The sequence below is a fragment of the Sapajus apella genome, unplaced genomic scaffold, assembly GCF_009761245.1.
Source record: "Sapajus apella isolate SASKATOON/1434 unplaced genomic scaffold, GSC_monkey_1.0 scaffold65, whole genome shotgun sequence".
Taxonomy (NCBI): Eukaryota; Metazoa; Chordata; class Mammalia; order Primates; family Cebidae; genus Sapajus; species Sapajus apella.
The window spans coordinates 535702-552080 of record NW_022437005.1 but is presented as its reverse complement, the minus strand read 5'-3'; the positions used below and the strand labels follow the sequence as shown (position 1 = coordinate 552080).

At 36.3% G+C, this 16379-nt stretch overlaps 1 protein-coding gene across 6 annotated transcripts in view; it reads left to right on the top strand.

The window, feature by feature from the left end:
- The window catches only part of TASP1 (taspase 1), a 243572-nt gene that overhangs the window by 53506 nt on the left and 173687 nt on the right, over positions 1 to 16379 (top strand). For all 6 annotated transcript variants that reach the window (XR_004259822.1, XM_032248011.1, XM_032248014.1 and 3 more), the window contains 2 exons: positions 2446 to 2530; positions 16189 to 16268. Coding sequence is in view for 5 of the 6 variants with exons in the window: in XM_032248011.1 (XP_032103902.1) it covers positions 2446 to 2530; positions 16189 to 16268 (165 nt within the window). In the remaining variant the exon portion in view is untranslated. The remainder of the gene's footprint in view (positions 1 to 2445; positions 2531 to 16188; positions 16269 to 16379) is intronic.

Sequence of the window (16379 nt, the reverse complement as noted above, 5' to 3'; positions counted from 1 at the left end):
TAGTTTGTCCAAGGACATTGTATTCGTCTGGGTAAAACTGGAAGACAGAAACCATACCGTAGTTTAAATATAAATTTAATATAAAGAGTTATTAAGCAGTGATAGGAGAGTAACTCTATAAACATCAAACAGAACTATAAACATGGGAATACAAATCAAAAATGTATTCTAGAGCAGGGGGAGAATACTCAGAGATGAACACATTTGGAAGTAGGTTCATACCTCATTGAAGAAGGTATGGCTGTCATCCACTGTATGGCAGAGAAGTTGCCGGCTTACCCAGGCCAGAGCTGGTCTACAGTCATTGGTGAGCAGGGTCAATCCTGTGAGGCAAAGGGATGATCAGGCTGGGAAGTGGGCACACAGAGGTCAAGATGCTGTGGGAATTAAACCTCCCTTGGGCAGGATAAAGATTGGGCTTTGGCTGGCTTCACAGGCACCCCATGGAACACTTGTTATGTGTGCCTGTGGGGCTGAGGAGTGGGTGTGGGGATCAATGACCTGGATGGAGTATGATCTTATTCTTTTTGGAGCTCTCAGCTATGCTGCTATGGCACAAATCAGGAGCTGGAGAAAACGCGGTGTTCAAATGCTGGAGAAAGCTGCTCCCTGTGGGTGGGCACTTAGCACAGGAGAATACCACATGGGCCAAAAGTGAAGCCTGGTGAGCAAGATACCCTTTCCTCCTACAGTGTTTCTTCAGTGTCCTGTACTGACAAAGTTTACCCATTGCGCTAGCTGGCAAATGAAACATACTTACAGGGCCCATATCCATTTTCACACATCAGGCAACAAAGGGTGAATTTGTAGCTGAGAAGCAATAAATTGATTAACTGAACAGTTACAAAGTAGTCTGACTCCTAGGCTTTTACCTATGTTCTTTCTCCCTCTTATATGTAATTTATCCTTTTCCTACTGATTTGAAATACTAGGCGTATTATATATTAAATACCTAAATTCACAAGTGTCTGTTTCTGAACTTTAGTTTTATTCTATTCCACTGATAATATTTGTTTATTTTGTACTGAACCACTGTTTTTTAATTATAATAGCTTCAAATAAAAAATGATATCTTGCAGGGTAAATATACCTCTTCATTTTTCTTTTTCAAAGTTTTCTTGATTTAAGAGTCAGCTTCTTATGCATCATGGAAATCCTTTTGAAAGTTTTGATGGAGAATTTATAAAGATTTGGATTTATAAGTTAACTTGGAAAAGATTAATGTCTTTACGATATTGAATCATCACATCCAGAAATATATTAAGAACTAGCAAAGATACCTGATTTAGGTTTTTCTTTTTTTGTTTTGTATTTCATACTTTTTTGTGGAAGATTTGATATTGAGCTAAATTTCTGCAGTTGGTTTTGCTTGGAGTCATCTGTTAGCCTTAATTTAAATTTTTGTAGTCTCTTTATATCCCACTGATTATTTGTTTGTATTCATAATGTCCTGAAAGATAGGCATAGATTAGTGATGAAAGGTGTGGTCTCTGATACTAGCTGCTTCTGTGTTAAAACTCAGTGCTGTGATCTTGGACAGGCAACTTAACCCTCTGTATAAATGTTTTCTTATTAATCCGCTAGGATTAATAAGTGTGGTTATATGACAGAATTGAAGGATCAGCTGATTCATCCAATACATTTTAGAATTTGGCACTGGGCCTAGAGCGTGTTAGGAAGTAGTTACTTTCATTGCCTTCTGCCATCATCGTTATTGTCATCATCACTGCTATTGTCTTTGTCATTGTCATCCTGACAGTGTTTATCACACTCATACTGTCCTGTCATTTTCCTGGATGAGGACTGTTGCCTCACTTGTACATGCTGGTTAGCCTCCTGGAAACAATCTGAACCACATTGTAGGTTACAGTCTTTTACACACTTGGTCTCTTCCCCCGCCTTACCCAATTTGAAGGACATTTCCCCTGTTCTGTCTCTCTCGCAGGTGACATTTAAAATTTTTGGCTTATTTTTTCCTGTTAATTTTTCTCTCCAAGGTCAGTTTAAAGCTGTTTATAATCATGTTTATCCTTTAAAGGGAATTTACAGTTTTGTAGCCACTAAATGCTTGGAGCATATATATAGTTTTGATAGTAGGAGAATACCACATTTTCAGTTCATTTTAAAAACTATTCTGAAACCTATTAAAAAGGAACCTAATTTAAATATGTAGTATTTCAATTCAGCCTTTGCTTCTTTAGCACATGACAAAACATTAGAATATGTATTTCATATCTGTTCTTTTCTTCTTCTACTAGGTATTCCATACATTTTTTGATTTAACTCTTATTGCTCATGATTATTAAGGGTTTTCATTAGTATTACTTGATATATCAAAAAAGAATTTCCAAAATATATTTGAGTTGTTTTACTGAAACAACTGCAAAACTGAGTGGGAAACTGGAAGACATTTCTGACATCTTTTTTGCCAATTTTTTTTTATAGGAATCAAGAACCCAGTCTCAGTTGCGAACAGACTGTTATGTGAAGGGCAGAAGGGCAAGCTCTCAGCTGGCAGAATTCCTCCCTGGTAACCACTTTGTTCTTCCTGACTTTTCCTGTCTTTAGTGCATTTTTATCCACAGAAGGCTGATGCTGTTGGTTACAAACCAGGTAGCATGCCTTTGAGAAGAAGACAAACTTTGTTCTGTGATCTTGGAACATTTTGTACAACTGATAAAGTCCTGGATGGAATAGAATATTATGGATTAAAGCAGAAAGGGGATCAGTGCTCAATTGGGCTCATTTTATTATGAAACTTAAAAAAAACTTGCACATTATAGTTGGAGCCTGAAATAATTTTTAATTTTGAGAAGTTTTTAGAATGAAAGTACATGGAATATAGTAAATAGCCCTTATGAACCTGCTATCCAGGTCCAGTAATTTCCAGTGTTTTGTTCTTCATCTGTCTCACGCATCTCAGTTTTTTTCCTATAGGGTTTTTTGGTTTTGTTTATTTTTATTTTATTTTATTTTATTTTATTTTATTTTATTTTATTTGAGACAGAGTCTCACTCTGTCACCCAGGCTGGAGTGCAGTGGCACGGTCATGGCTCACTGCAGCCTTGACCTCTTGAGCTCAAGAGATCCTCTTGCCTCAGCCTCCTGAGTAGCTCGGACTACATGCATTTGCTGCCTTTCCTAGATATTATTTTTATTGTTTATAGATGTGGCGTCTTGCTGTGTTGCCCAGGCTGGTCTCAAACTTCTGGACTCAAGCAACCCTCCTGTCTTGGCCTCCCAGAGAGCTGGGATTATAGGCACGAGCCAATGTACCTGGCCCCTATAGCATTTTTAAGCAAATCCCTGACATTGTAGTTTACCCTTAAATAGTTTTCTAAGTAATTCTGTGTTTGCAAAGCATAGCCGCTGTAGTGGTAGCATGCCTAACAATATTCAAACTTATGCTTTAATACCATGTCATACTTAGTCTATGCTCAGCATGCCTGGTTGTGGAGGTTACATGAATGTTCTTTGTTCAGCAAAGTTGTGGTACCTATAGGTATTACAGGTAGTGCTGTAGGAATTACTTTGTTTGATTCTACTGTGTTTTGAAGTCACAGAAAATAAATTAATATAGTTTAAAAAAATGTTAAATCCTTTACCCAGATAGATTTAAGATTTTAATCATATATGTCCCAGTTTAATTATTGCACTAGAGAGTCAATTACGAAAACATTCTCAAATATTAATTTTTAATATTATATGTTTTTGATAAAGCAATGGTAAGGGAAAGCAAATCTGATTTCTTGAGATCATTTCTAATATGTGTTGGATTGATTTCAGTAAGTTTCCTGATAACTCTGAAAATGAGAAAAGTGATTAAAATAATCTTACATGTGCTTCTCTCATGATTTATATTAAACCCATCCTATTTTTTTTGACTTATATGAAAGTACCAGCCCAAAATTTGCTAAGTGTTTGTTCAGTAGGTACACACAGAGTCCTTCTATCCATACCTTTTTAAGGGAGTATTAAGTGCAAAGAGATTGGCTCTGGATTTATATTCTCTGTAATGTATATTTAAACATGACTGTGTTCTTTCACCCAATATTTCCTTTTGTGTGTAGAACCTAATTAACATGAACTAAACAATTTAGAAGACATGTACCCAGTAGGGAGGAAAAGATGTAGTTGTTTGGTGGCAAGAAAAATAGCATAAACAGTGTAAAAAGTATTTTGAAGTTCACCTACAAATCTATCATAATCCCATTGCCCCCACTCCTCATGGCATTTACCAAGCAGATTCTCAAATTTGTATGGAGGAACAAGTGTTCAAAAATAGTCAAGACAGTTGTAAACAGCTTAAAGAGTTGGATGTACTTAATGGATAGCATACTTTTATATAATACTGTAGTAATTGAAACAGGTTGATAATAGGTATAGATAAAAAGATGAATAAGAACTCCAAGTCTAGAAGCCCTCAGTGCATGAGGGAATTTGGTCTATGATAACTTATCATCTCAAATCATTGTGGGGGAAAAAGAATGGTATATTAAATAAATTGTGTTGGGACAATTGACTACCTAGTCCAAGAACTTAAATTCCGATGTCACATCACTAAGAAAAAGCCCAAACCCAAAAGTAAAAAAGTGTAGTATAAAAATACTAGGAAAAAATATGGAAGAGTATTCTTATGACTATGAGGCAGCAAAAAATTTATTAAGATAAAAAATAAGGCTAAGTATTGAAACATATGACAAGTAAAGATATATACCTGTGATACAACTGAAGATACTATGATCAGAATTAAAAGACCTTTGGAACTGAGAAGAATTATTTGCAGGATATGTAGCAAACAAAAAATTATCCAAAGTGTTTATGAACTATAAAATATCAGTAAGAAAAAGACAACCCAAATTTTAAAAATTAGTAAAGGATATAAATAGGCAATTCATGGGAAAAAAATTAATGGGATATAAATACATGAAAAGGTACCCAATAATATTAATCAAGGAATTATTAGTAAAAAAAAAAGGACAATATTTTTATCTTTTTAAAGTAGCAAAATTAACAAAGACCAGCAATATGCAGTTTTCAGGGCATGGAAAACAGGTTCTTCTGCTGTTGATGGGAACATAAAAAACCAGTTGAGAGACATTTTGATGTTATTTATTAAATACAAATTGAAAATGGACATTGTATGCTCCAGCATTTCTATCCTGAGACAAAATGTCTTCACAAGAAGGCTTGTACAGCACAAGAAGGCTATAGCATTGTTGCTTGTAGAGTATAAACATGTAAGCTACCTAAATATCCATCAGTGGCTAAATAAACCATTTTCTAGTTATATTATTAGATATCCTGTGGCATTAGAAAAAAGGAGAGAAACATTTGTGTATGGCACCATGACTTACTGTTAGAATTAATTTACTTGAGCTGCCTTAACAAAATACCTTAGATTTAGTGGCTTAAACAGTAGAATTGTATTTCTCACAGTCCTGGAAGTTAATAAGTCCAAGATCTAGGTTTCAGCCTGTTTGGTTTCTGGTGAGGGTTCCTTTTCTAGCTTGTCTTCTCATTGTGCTCTTATACTAGAAATGGGGTGTAGGGAAGGGGATATTGAGAGAGAAACATTTCCTTCTTATAAAGACACTAATAACATCAAGAGGACCTTACGCTCATGACTTTATCCAACTGTGATTATCTCCCAAAGGGCCATCTCCAAATATATCACATTGAGGGCTAGGGCTTCAACAAATGAATTTTTGGGTGGGCATGATTCAGTCCACAGAAATAGATCTCTACATTGTAGAGTAAATAAATCAGGTTGCTGATGATATGTTCATTTTGACTTCTGTTTTCTTAAAAGAATTACAAAACAGTATGATGCACACTTGTTCTCTGCCACCTAGGATAGGAAATAAAATACTACCAAAAGATTTGGAGCTGTCCAGACTAAACTCTGCCAATTTACATTTCTACCTATAATGTCTTATGATCGTTTAACCAAACACTTACTGGGAGTAATATATTTTAAAAATCTTTAAAAAGTAAAAAGGGAAGAGATTTAACATGTATTCCTTGTTCCTTCCACTGTCCTACATGCTCACCCTGACCCCCATCTCTGCCCTATACCTGGGTAACAATAATCCTGATTTTAAGCTTTTCTCATTGCCATATAGTCTTTCATATTGTTACAGCATATACAATACTCTGATTTTCTGTGGCTACGTAAATATGTGCATAGACGTACAAAAAAGACTTGTAACGTAGATTTACTACAGCCACTGTGATTACTGCATGGGAAGAGGGAAGAGGGACTAAGATGAGGCAATTGTCAAAGGGGACCTATGCAGTATTTTAATATTTTACAAGGAGAAAACGTGGGGAAAAGGTGATGGCTACCTCTTTATTAAAATAATATTATATAGTAATGCTACACCTGTCTGGAACTAGCTGGGGTACATGTGCAGAGTGTGCAGGTTTGTTACCTAGGTATACATGTGCCATGGTGGTTTGCTGCATCCATCACCCCATCATCTACATTAGATTTTCTCCTAATGTTATCCTTTCCCTATCCCTCCATCCCCTGCTATCCCTCCCCTAGTCCCCTTTTTCCCAACAGGCCCTGGTGTGTGCTGTTCCCCTCCCTGTGTCCATGTGTTCTCATTGTTAAACACCCACTTATGAGTGAGAACATGCGGTGTTTGGTTTTCTGTTCTTGTGTCAGTTTGCTGAGAATGATGGTTTTCAGCTTTATCCATGTCCCTGCAAAGGACGTGAACTCATCCTTTTTTATGGCTGCATAGTATTCCATGGTGTATATGTGCCACATTTTCTTTATCCAGTCTATCAGTGATGGGTATTTGGGTTGGTTCCAAGTCTTTGCTATTGTGAACAGTGCCGCAATAAACATATGTGTGCATGTGTGTTTATAATAGAATGATTTATAATCCTTTGGGCATATCTCAGTAATGGGATTGCTGGATGAAATGGTATTTCCAGTTCTGGATCCTTGATGAGTCACCACACTGTCTTCCACAATGGTTGAACTAATTTACACTCCCACCAACAGTGTAAAAGCGTTCGTATTTCTCCACATCCTGTCCTGCATCTGTTGTCTCCCAATTTTTTAATGATGGCCGTTCTAACTGGTATGAGATGGTGTCTCCATGTGGTTTTGATTTGCATTTCTCTAATGACCAGTTATGATAAGCTTTTTTTAGTATGTTCATTGGCTGTATAAATGTCTTCTTTTGAGAAGTGTCTGTTGATGTCCTTCACCCACTTTTTGACGAGGTTTTTTTTTTTTTTCTTGTAAATTTGTTTAAGTTCTACAAAGAGTCTGGATATTAGCCCTTTGTCACATGGGTAGATCGCACATTTTTTTCCCCATTCTGTTGGTTGCCAGTTCACTCTACTGATAGTTTCTTTTGCTGTGCAGAAGCTCTTAAGTTTAATTAGATCCCATTTGTCTATTTTGGCTTTTGTTGCCATTGCTTTTGATATTTTAGTCATGAAGTCCTTACCCACCTATGTTTTGAATGGTATTGCCTAGGTTTTCTTCTAGAATTTTTATGGTGTTCTTAAGTTTAATCTTTAACCCATCTAGAGTTAATTTTTGTATAAGCTGGAAGGAAGGGATCCAGTTTCAGTTTTCTGCATATGGCTAGCCAGTTTTCCCAACACCATTTATTAAATAGGAATCCTTTCCCCATTGCTTGTTTTTGTCAGGTTTGTCAAAGAGATGGTTGTAGATGTGTGGTGTTATTTCTGAGACCTCTGTTCTGTGGAACTAGCTGGTTTTCTCACAAAACTAATTATGTTTTTGAGTGTTTTGATATTTTAGGTGTTTTACATTTAATTTTTAAATTTTTAAATTTTTTGTTTTACCTCTAGATTCAGAAGCTGAAGGTGTTTTACATTTTCATATGAATTTTAGAATTTTTCCATTTCTATAAATAGTCTGCCAGAATTTTGATTAGGATTCTTTCTAATATATGCATTTATCAAGGTTTTAACTTTTATAGTTTCAGTGTATAGATCTTGCACAGCATTTATTATGTTTACACCTGGTACTTCATTCTTTTTGGTGCTGTGGTAAATGGTATACTTAAACATATTTATTTCCAAATGTTCATTATCAGTATGTAGAAATATGATTGATTTTAACATATTGACATTTTATGATGGGAATTTGGTAAATCTATTTGTTTTAGTTTCATTTTTTATAGATTCTATAAGATTTTCTTTCTTTCTTTCTTTTTGAGATGGAGTCTTGCTCCGTCACCCAGGCTGGAGTGCAATGGCACGACCTCGGCTCACTGCAGCCTGTGCCTCCCAGATTCAAGCAATTCTCCTGGCTCAGCCTCCCAAGTAGCTGGGATTACAGGCATGTGCCACAATGCCTGGCTAATTTTGTATTTTTAGTAGAGATGGGGTTTCTCCATGTTGGTCAGGCTGGTCTGGAACTCCTGACCTTAGGTGATCCACCCACCTTAGCCTCCCAAAGTGCTGGGATTATAGGCGTGAGCCACCTTGCCCAGCCAAGATTTTCTACAAAAATATGTCTCCTGGGAATGAATATAGTTTTATTTCTATTTCTATACTGGATTCTTTTAACTATTTTTTTTTCATGCTTTGTTGCATTGGCTGGAATATCCAATGCAGTGTACAGTAGAATTATGAGAGTGGACATCCTTTCCTTGTTTGTGATCTTAGGGAAGAAGCATTTGGTCTTTCATCATCAAGTATGATGATTGCTGTAGGTTAATCACAGATGGTTTTGATCATCTGAGAAATTTCCCTTGTTTTTATTAGTCCACTTTTGTACTGCTATGAACAAGTACCTGGGACTGGAATTTATAAAGAAAAAGAGGTTTAATGGACTCACAGTTTGACATAGCTGGGGAGGCCTCACAATCACGGCAAAAGGTGAAGGAGGAGCAAAGGCACATCTTACATTACATGGTGGCAGGCAAGAGAGTGTCTGCAGAGGAACTGCCCTTTATAAAACCATCAACTCTTATGAGACTTATTCACTATCACAAGAACAGCATTGGAAAAACCTGGTCCCATGATTCAGTTACCTCCCATTGGGTCCCTTTCATGACAGATGGGTATTATGGGAGCTACAATTCAAGATGAGATTTGAGTGGGGTTATAAGCTAGTGCTCGACTTACGACCATGATTGGTTCCAACAGACCGGTCGTAACACGATTTGGTCGTAAGTTGAGTAGGCTATATGTACAGTACTGTGAAATGATGTTATAAAAATCTTTAAGTCATATTTTATCATAATTTTCTTTCATTATTGTTATATATCATAATTTTCTTTGTTCATTTTATGCCATTTCTATCATCTCTACACCATTTTGTTTCTTATTTTTACATTCGTCAGGTTTAAGTAAAACGCTGCTTTACCAGTACAACTGGTTTAATATTTGCAAAACATACAAAATTACAAAATACAGGTGCATACGAAAATACAAAATACAGCTATAAAAAATACCATAGGAAACATTTTCCCAATTGCAAAACATATCAAAATATATATAAACATGTACGAAACATTTTATTGGCCGTTTTTGAATTTGATGTTCCATCCAAATATATAGCAATGTCTCCATTTCGTGGATGGGCCCGCTTCGTTGCTTTGTTATAACCGTTGATCGCATGGGTGCAGAACCTTTCACAGCTTCACGAATTCTTTCTTTATCTTTCAAAATCGTCGACACAGTCGAGTGTGATAACTTCGTATCACGTGCGATCACATTCACTTTCTTGCCTCCTTTGTACTGCTTAATTACCTTCATTTTCGTGTCGAGATCGATGGCCTTTCTTTCCTTCTTGGCAGGCTGAGGCGTAGACAATTTCCTCTTGGTAGACATCTTGGAAGGGGTTTGATGAAAAATATCCAAGACACAAAACACAAATTGCTGTACCGAGTCTGGGATAACAGTTGAAATGGTGCATGCGGAGATGGTAGTGCTGCTGGAAGCTGGTCCGCACTGTCGTACACCCAGCTGGGCAACGTTGGCGCTACCAGACGCAGAGCAGTCGTGGCTAGCGATTGTGGTTGTAAAGTCAAATGGTCGTAAGTTGCATAGGTCGTAAGTCGATCAATACGTGTACAGCCAAACCATATCACGTAGTGTGCTCAGAATTATAGTAGAAATAGGTGTTGTACTTTGTCAAATGCTTTTCTGCATCTGTTGAGATGATCTTAGGATTTTTAAAATTTAATTAGCTAATTTAGTGATTTGTTGATTTTTGATTGATAAAGCAGCAGTTGCATTCCTGGGATAAATTCTACTTGGTCATAATGTATTATTTGTTTTCTATATTGTTGGTTTCAGGTTCCTAATATTTGGTAAATAATTTTTATATCTATGTTTATGAGTAATATTGGTTTATAGTTTTCTTGTAATAACTTTGGTTTGGGTTCATTTTGCTTTTTGAATGTGTAGGGATATATATTTCATCAGTTTTGGGAAAAAATTTCTCATCTCTTTGGACACTTTTTTCTGAATCCCTGTCTCTTCTGTTCCGAATTCTGATTATACATAAATCCAGCCTCTTGTACTTTACAGATCACTGATGATTTGTTTACTTTTTTCATTGTGTTTTTTCTCTCTTTGTTTCATTTTAAATAGTTTCATAGTTTCCACTGCTGTCTTCAAGCTTACTAATTATTTTTCTGTCTAGTTACCTGCTAAGCCCATTCAGCTTGTTTTTTTATTTCTGACATTGTTATTTTTTTCTCTACAAGTTGATTTGCATCTTTAAACAAATGTCTTCCATGTGTCTACTTAACATGCTTAAACTTTCCTCTAGCTTCATGAACATATGTATAGTATTTTAATAGCTATTTTAATATCTTTGATAATTCTATCATCTTTGTTATTTATAGATTGTTTTCAATTCAATGACTTTTCACTTCATTGCAGGTTACCTTTTCCTCCTATTTTGCGTGCTTGGTGATTTTTATTGGGTTTCAGAGATTGTGAGTTTTACCTTTTTGGGTTCTTTGTATTTTTGTATTTTAATAACGTTTTTTACGTTTTATTCTAGGATGTGGCTAAGTTATTTAAAAACAGCTTGAGCCTTTCAGGTCTGACTTTAAACTTTGTTACACGAGACAAGAAGTATTTGGCCTTGAGCTAATTTTGCCTTGCTATTGAGGCAGAATCTTTCAAAGTATTATAACAGATGCACCTAGAATAAGGCCTTTGCTTTCACTGGTGGGAGTAGGAGCTGTTCCTGGCTCTGTCTGAACTTGGGGATTTTTATTTTGTTTTAGCTTTCATTGTATTTGTTCCAAGGCTTTGGGTAATTTCTTTTTAAACATGCACTGATCTCTATTTAGCTGAAGACCAGAGGGATACTCAGCAGATCTCTAGAGAACTCTCTGTGTGCAGCTCTTTCCTTTCTGGTACTCTTTTGTGAACTCTGGCTATGTGGCCTCTCTGGATGCCCAACTATGTCACTTTAACTCAGAGATACTGCTGGAGCTCCCATGCTGTGGTTTAGAAACTCTCTAGTAATGAAGGTGAGCCCTATGATTGCAGTAAGGCAATCACAAGGTTTACTTTGTTTCCGTTCTCTGAAGGATCACTATCTTATGTTACCTAATGTCTTATGTCTGAAAAATGTTATTTTCTATATTCTGTCTTTTTTTTTTTCACTGCTTCAAATAAGAGGCTTTGTTCCCTGTTACTCCATCTTGCCCAGAAGTGAAAATCTCTCACATACTTGGAAGTTCACTGTTTAAATTATTATAGAAATTAGATGACTAGAAATATTTGGATCACACGTAAATAAGCTCAAAGTAAAAACATGATAAATTTGGTTATGTTGATTTGGGGTGCTCGGAACTCTTTTTAAAAAACTATATTACATTTACACAGTGAACTCTAGAGAGTTTCTGCTATAAGAAAACACCTTAATACCATAAACTAGGTAGCTTGTAAAAAATAGAAGTTTCAGCCGGGCACTGTGGCTTATGCCTATAATCTCAGCACTTTGGGAGGCCAAGGTGGGTGGACCATGAGACCAGGATATCAAGACCATCCTGGCCAACATGGTGAAACCTCGTCTCTACTAAAAATACAAGAATTAGCCGGGCGTGGTGGTCCCAGGCTGAGGCAGGTGAATTGTTTGAACCTGGGAGGTGGAGGCTGCAGTGAGCCGAGATTGTGCTACTGCATTCCAGCCTGAGTGACAGAGCAAGACCCTGTCTCAAAATAAATAAATAAATAAACATAAAAAAATAAAAGTTTCTCACAGTCCTGAAGGCTGGGAAGTTCAAGATCAAGGAGCTGGGGAATTCATTGTCCCATTAAAGGGAGCATTCAAGAGGGCTAATCCCGCTTAAGAGGGTGTCACCCTCATGACCTGATCACCTCCCAAAAGGCCCCACCTCCTAATGGCATCCCAATACTTTAGGGGCGAGATTTCAAACTATGAATTTTGGGGGAATACAGTCGTATATGTTAGAACATTTCAGTAATGAAGAATTTAAAACAAAGTCCAAAAGAGAACAGTTATAATTTGGTTGTTACATGTTATTCCAAATACAGCAAGTTTTTCTTTATTTGCATTTTATGTGTTGATAAGCTTTAAATAATCAATAACCAAAGTTATTTTTCTTCAGTTTTGTGTATTTATGATGAGCAAAGAAGTGAGATAAAATAGAACTCAGTTCTGGAGCCCAGAGAATTAGTTATGTTCTCCTATATCTTTCTCATTGAAAACAATGTATTTTGATCATTGGGGTTCTTGAAGATCCTTAAGCGCTTTCTGACTCACTAACTTACACATTTTAGACTGATTATAGAGTTGTGGTTCTTGGAAAATGGGAAGTTCCCATCCATGAGAACATCCATGAGATTGTAATTCACATGAGTACATCCATGAGATTGTAATTCATATCACCATATTTGCCCAGATAGTCCATTTCAGGGTGTTTTCTCTGTCAGCATTTGCAGCTCAGTTATTGAGAGTTATTTATTTATTTTTATTATTTTCTTAGACAAAGTCTCACTGTGTCGCCCAGACTGGAGTGCAATGGCATGATCTCAGCTCACTGCAACCTCTGCCTCCCAGATTCAAGTGATTCTCTTGCCTCAGCCTCCCAAGTAACTGGAATTACAGGCATGTGCCACCATACCTGGCTAATTTTTTATATTTTTGGTAGAGACAGGGTTTCACCATGTTGGCCAGGCTAGTCTCAAACTCCTGACCTCAAGTGATGCACCTGTGTTGGCCTCCCAAAGTGCTGGGATTACAGGTGTGAGCCACTGTGCCTAGCTGAGAGTTTTAATTACCCCACCTCCATGCTGGTTTCAGTAGAGTGTTGCTTTTTGTTTTATAACCATTTAGATCTACTTTAATGTAAATGAAGATGGGTATAACACAAGGAAAATGCTGTTCATTAATCTAGGGAAGTTTGACATTCTATTATTTTGTTTAATATCTTGCCAATTTTTATTTAATGTTTAATATGCTTCAGGCACTGTTCTAAATGCTTGAGATATGTTGATGAATAAACTAAGATCTCTACCCTTATGAAGCTTGAAGCTTATAAGGAATTTACATAGAAATACACCAATAGATACAATATGTAAATTTTAAATTATATAATATTTTAGAAGGTGGAAAAAGGTAAAAGCAGGATAAGGGGATTGGGCGTACTGGTATAGGGGTGCAGGGTATTGGGATGCATTTTTAAGGAGGCCTCATCAAGGAGGTATACTTGACGATGTGAAGGAATTTCCCATTTGGGAACTACGGAAAGAGCCAGGCAAGGGACAGTCAGGGTAAAGACCCTGAGGCAGGAGCCTCCTTGTATGTTCGAGTATAGTACACAAGGTGGCAAGAGGAATAAGAGATAAATTGGGGAAGGGAGTGGATCAGATTCCATGGGAGCTTATAGATTTTTAAAAAGACTCTAGTTTTTACACTGGTCCTCACAAGAGGTTTTACAGTATTTTAAAAGAGGAGTGCCATTACCTGACTTGTATTTTACAAGGATTTAAGTGTCTGGTGTGTTGAGAATTGACTGGGGTCATGGGGTTAGGGGGTACAGGGCAAGGCAAAACAAGCATCAAAACAGTGAGGCCACTGCAGCGTTGTAGGTATCAGATGATGGTGGCTCAGACCAAGGTGGTAGCAGTGGAGGTGGTGAGAAGTGGTCAGATTCCAGATAAATTGTAAAGGTAGAGTCAGTGGGACTTTGAAGTAGATTGGTGTGAACCTTTTCTAGAAGTTTCCTCCTTGGTGAATCAGAAGAATGCTTGAGAGAAATTTGAATTGGTACTGTATTTAATGTTTGGGAATGTGTTCTTTTTTTTTTTTTTGTGACATGTCACTGTAGTTTTTAGTAAAAGCTTGTGCTAAAATGATTTCAAAAGCAATTATATTTTGTGTGATGATGACCTATACAATAATTATTTATATTAAGGAAAGGGTAGATACTTAGTATACTTATTCATAAGATGATGTCCAAATATTTGCCTTCCCATGAATATTTTACAATGCCTGAAGTATTTAAAAACTTGTGTAGTTGGCAGTAGCAAATTGATTTTACTTAGAATCAAACCTTTGAATGATTAAAAAAATATAAGATAAAGCTAAATATTTTGTAAAATGCAACTCACTGATTCCAGATATTGGAATTGAACCCAAAGTGACCAGTGGGCCTGCTGAGAATACTACATTCAACTCCAAACTTTTGTCTTGATCATTTAGTTTACTACTTCAGCTTCTCTTTTACTTCTCATCAAATGATTTCTTTTATCAGTTTTTTTTCCTAGAAGGGGGAACTGCTAAAAACGCCATCAGGACAGATATGCATCCAAGTTCCTATTTCAGTTATCCTAACATTTGAACTTCATGTGACAGCTTTTCTTTGCAGTTGGTTTCATTTTGTACAAGAATAGGAAAAACTGTTTTCTTTTCTTTCTTTCTTTATTATTTCATTTTATTTTTTTAAGATGGGGTTTCACCATGATGGCCAAGCTGGTCTTGAACTCCTGACCTCAGGTGATCCACCCACCTCGGCCTCCCAAAGTGCTAGGATTACAGGCGTGAGCCACCGTGCCCGGCCCCGGAAAAACTGTTTTCTTAGCATCCTTTAGAATTTTATTTTTTATAGAATTTTGAAGAGGTAAATTTGTTCCCATTGGCCTTCTCTTTTCTCTATTTAAAATACTCCCTCCATCCCCATCTTTATGTATATTAGAAACCAGTTATTGAGGTTAACCATTTAGTTTCCCATTTGGATATGTTTCTGAGGGTCTACTTAGATTTTGTTTGCCAGTCTGTCACTGGTCTTATTAACAGTCAAGTCTTACGACTTCTATATGTATTCCTTTTAGTTTTTAATGTCGGAATGATTTAAATAGCAGAAACCAAAAATAGGGAGTGGAAAACTAACAAGTAGGCACAAGTTCAAGGAATCCATTACTAGCTCGCTGAGATCGTTAAGAAGTTGGCTATGGAAGAAGATGAAGTGATTAATTATTATGGTAACTGCTTGCCATTACTATTTCCTTAGTCAAATTACTTAGGGAATGGGGTAATTATCCTATATGCTATTTGAAATCTTTGAAAACAAGTCTTTTATATTTAGCTGGCAGTATCCTTTTACCCACTTTGCTATGTTAAAACTTGTGATTTAGCACTTAAAAGTTACTTTTGAGACGTACCATAGTACTTACCACAGTAAATATGATTCTGAGGGTCATGTGTATATTTCTGTTGCATCAAGGCTTAGAAATGTAAGCATACATGTTTGGGCATTTCTAGATGTACCCACTAACTTTGGATGGATCCAGGTATTGTACTAGGCAATAATCCAAATCTGAAGACATTCACTTAATTGTAAACTGTTAATTTGATTAACCAATCTTGTGACATTAACTGAGAACCCTGTTGGTCCAAGACAAATCCTACTATTTTCTACTGAGAAGCCAACTGTTTTTACATCTTATTATGTTGAGTTTTGCCAATTTTTACTTATGAGTTATTGCAAATTGTATCGTAACATTCCAATTGTAAAATTTCTAATTTGGGGAAAATTTTTCAGGAATTTTTTAGCATGCAGTCGTCTTCGAGGTAAATCTGGAATTATGTCCATATGCAATACTTTTTTTCAGTTGCCTTACCATATTACCTATATTTATTGAATATGTAGGAGAAGATAACGCTGTGAATCTTAAAAATAATTTTTCTGTTGTTAGCTTTTTAGTTGGCGAAGGAGCCTACAGATGGGCAGTAGATCATGGAATACCCTCCTGCCCTCCTAACATCATGACCACAAGTGAGTAAAAACTTAAAAAAATTAAGCTATATGAGCATATATACCTAAAAGTATAACATTGCTTCTGTTATGACCCATGTAGTACAGATATTTATGGAAGAAAACTTGTAT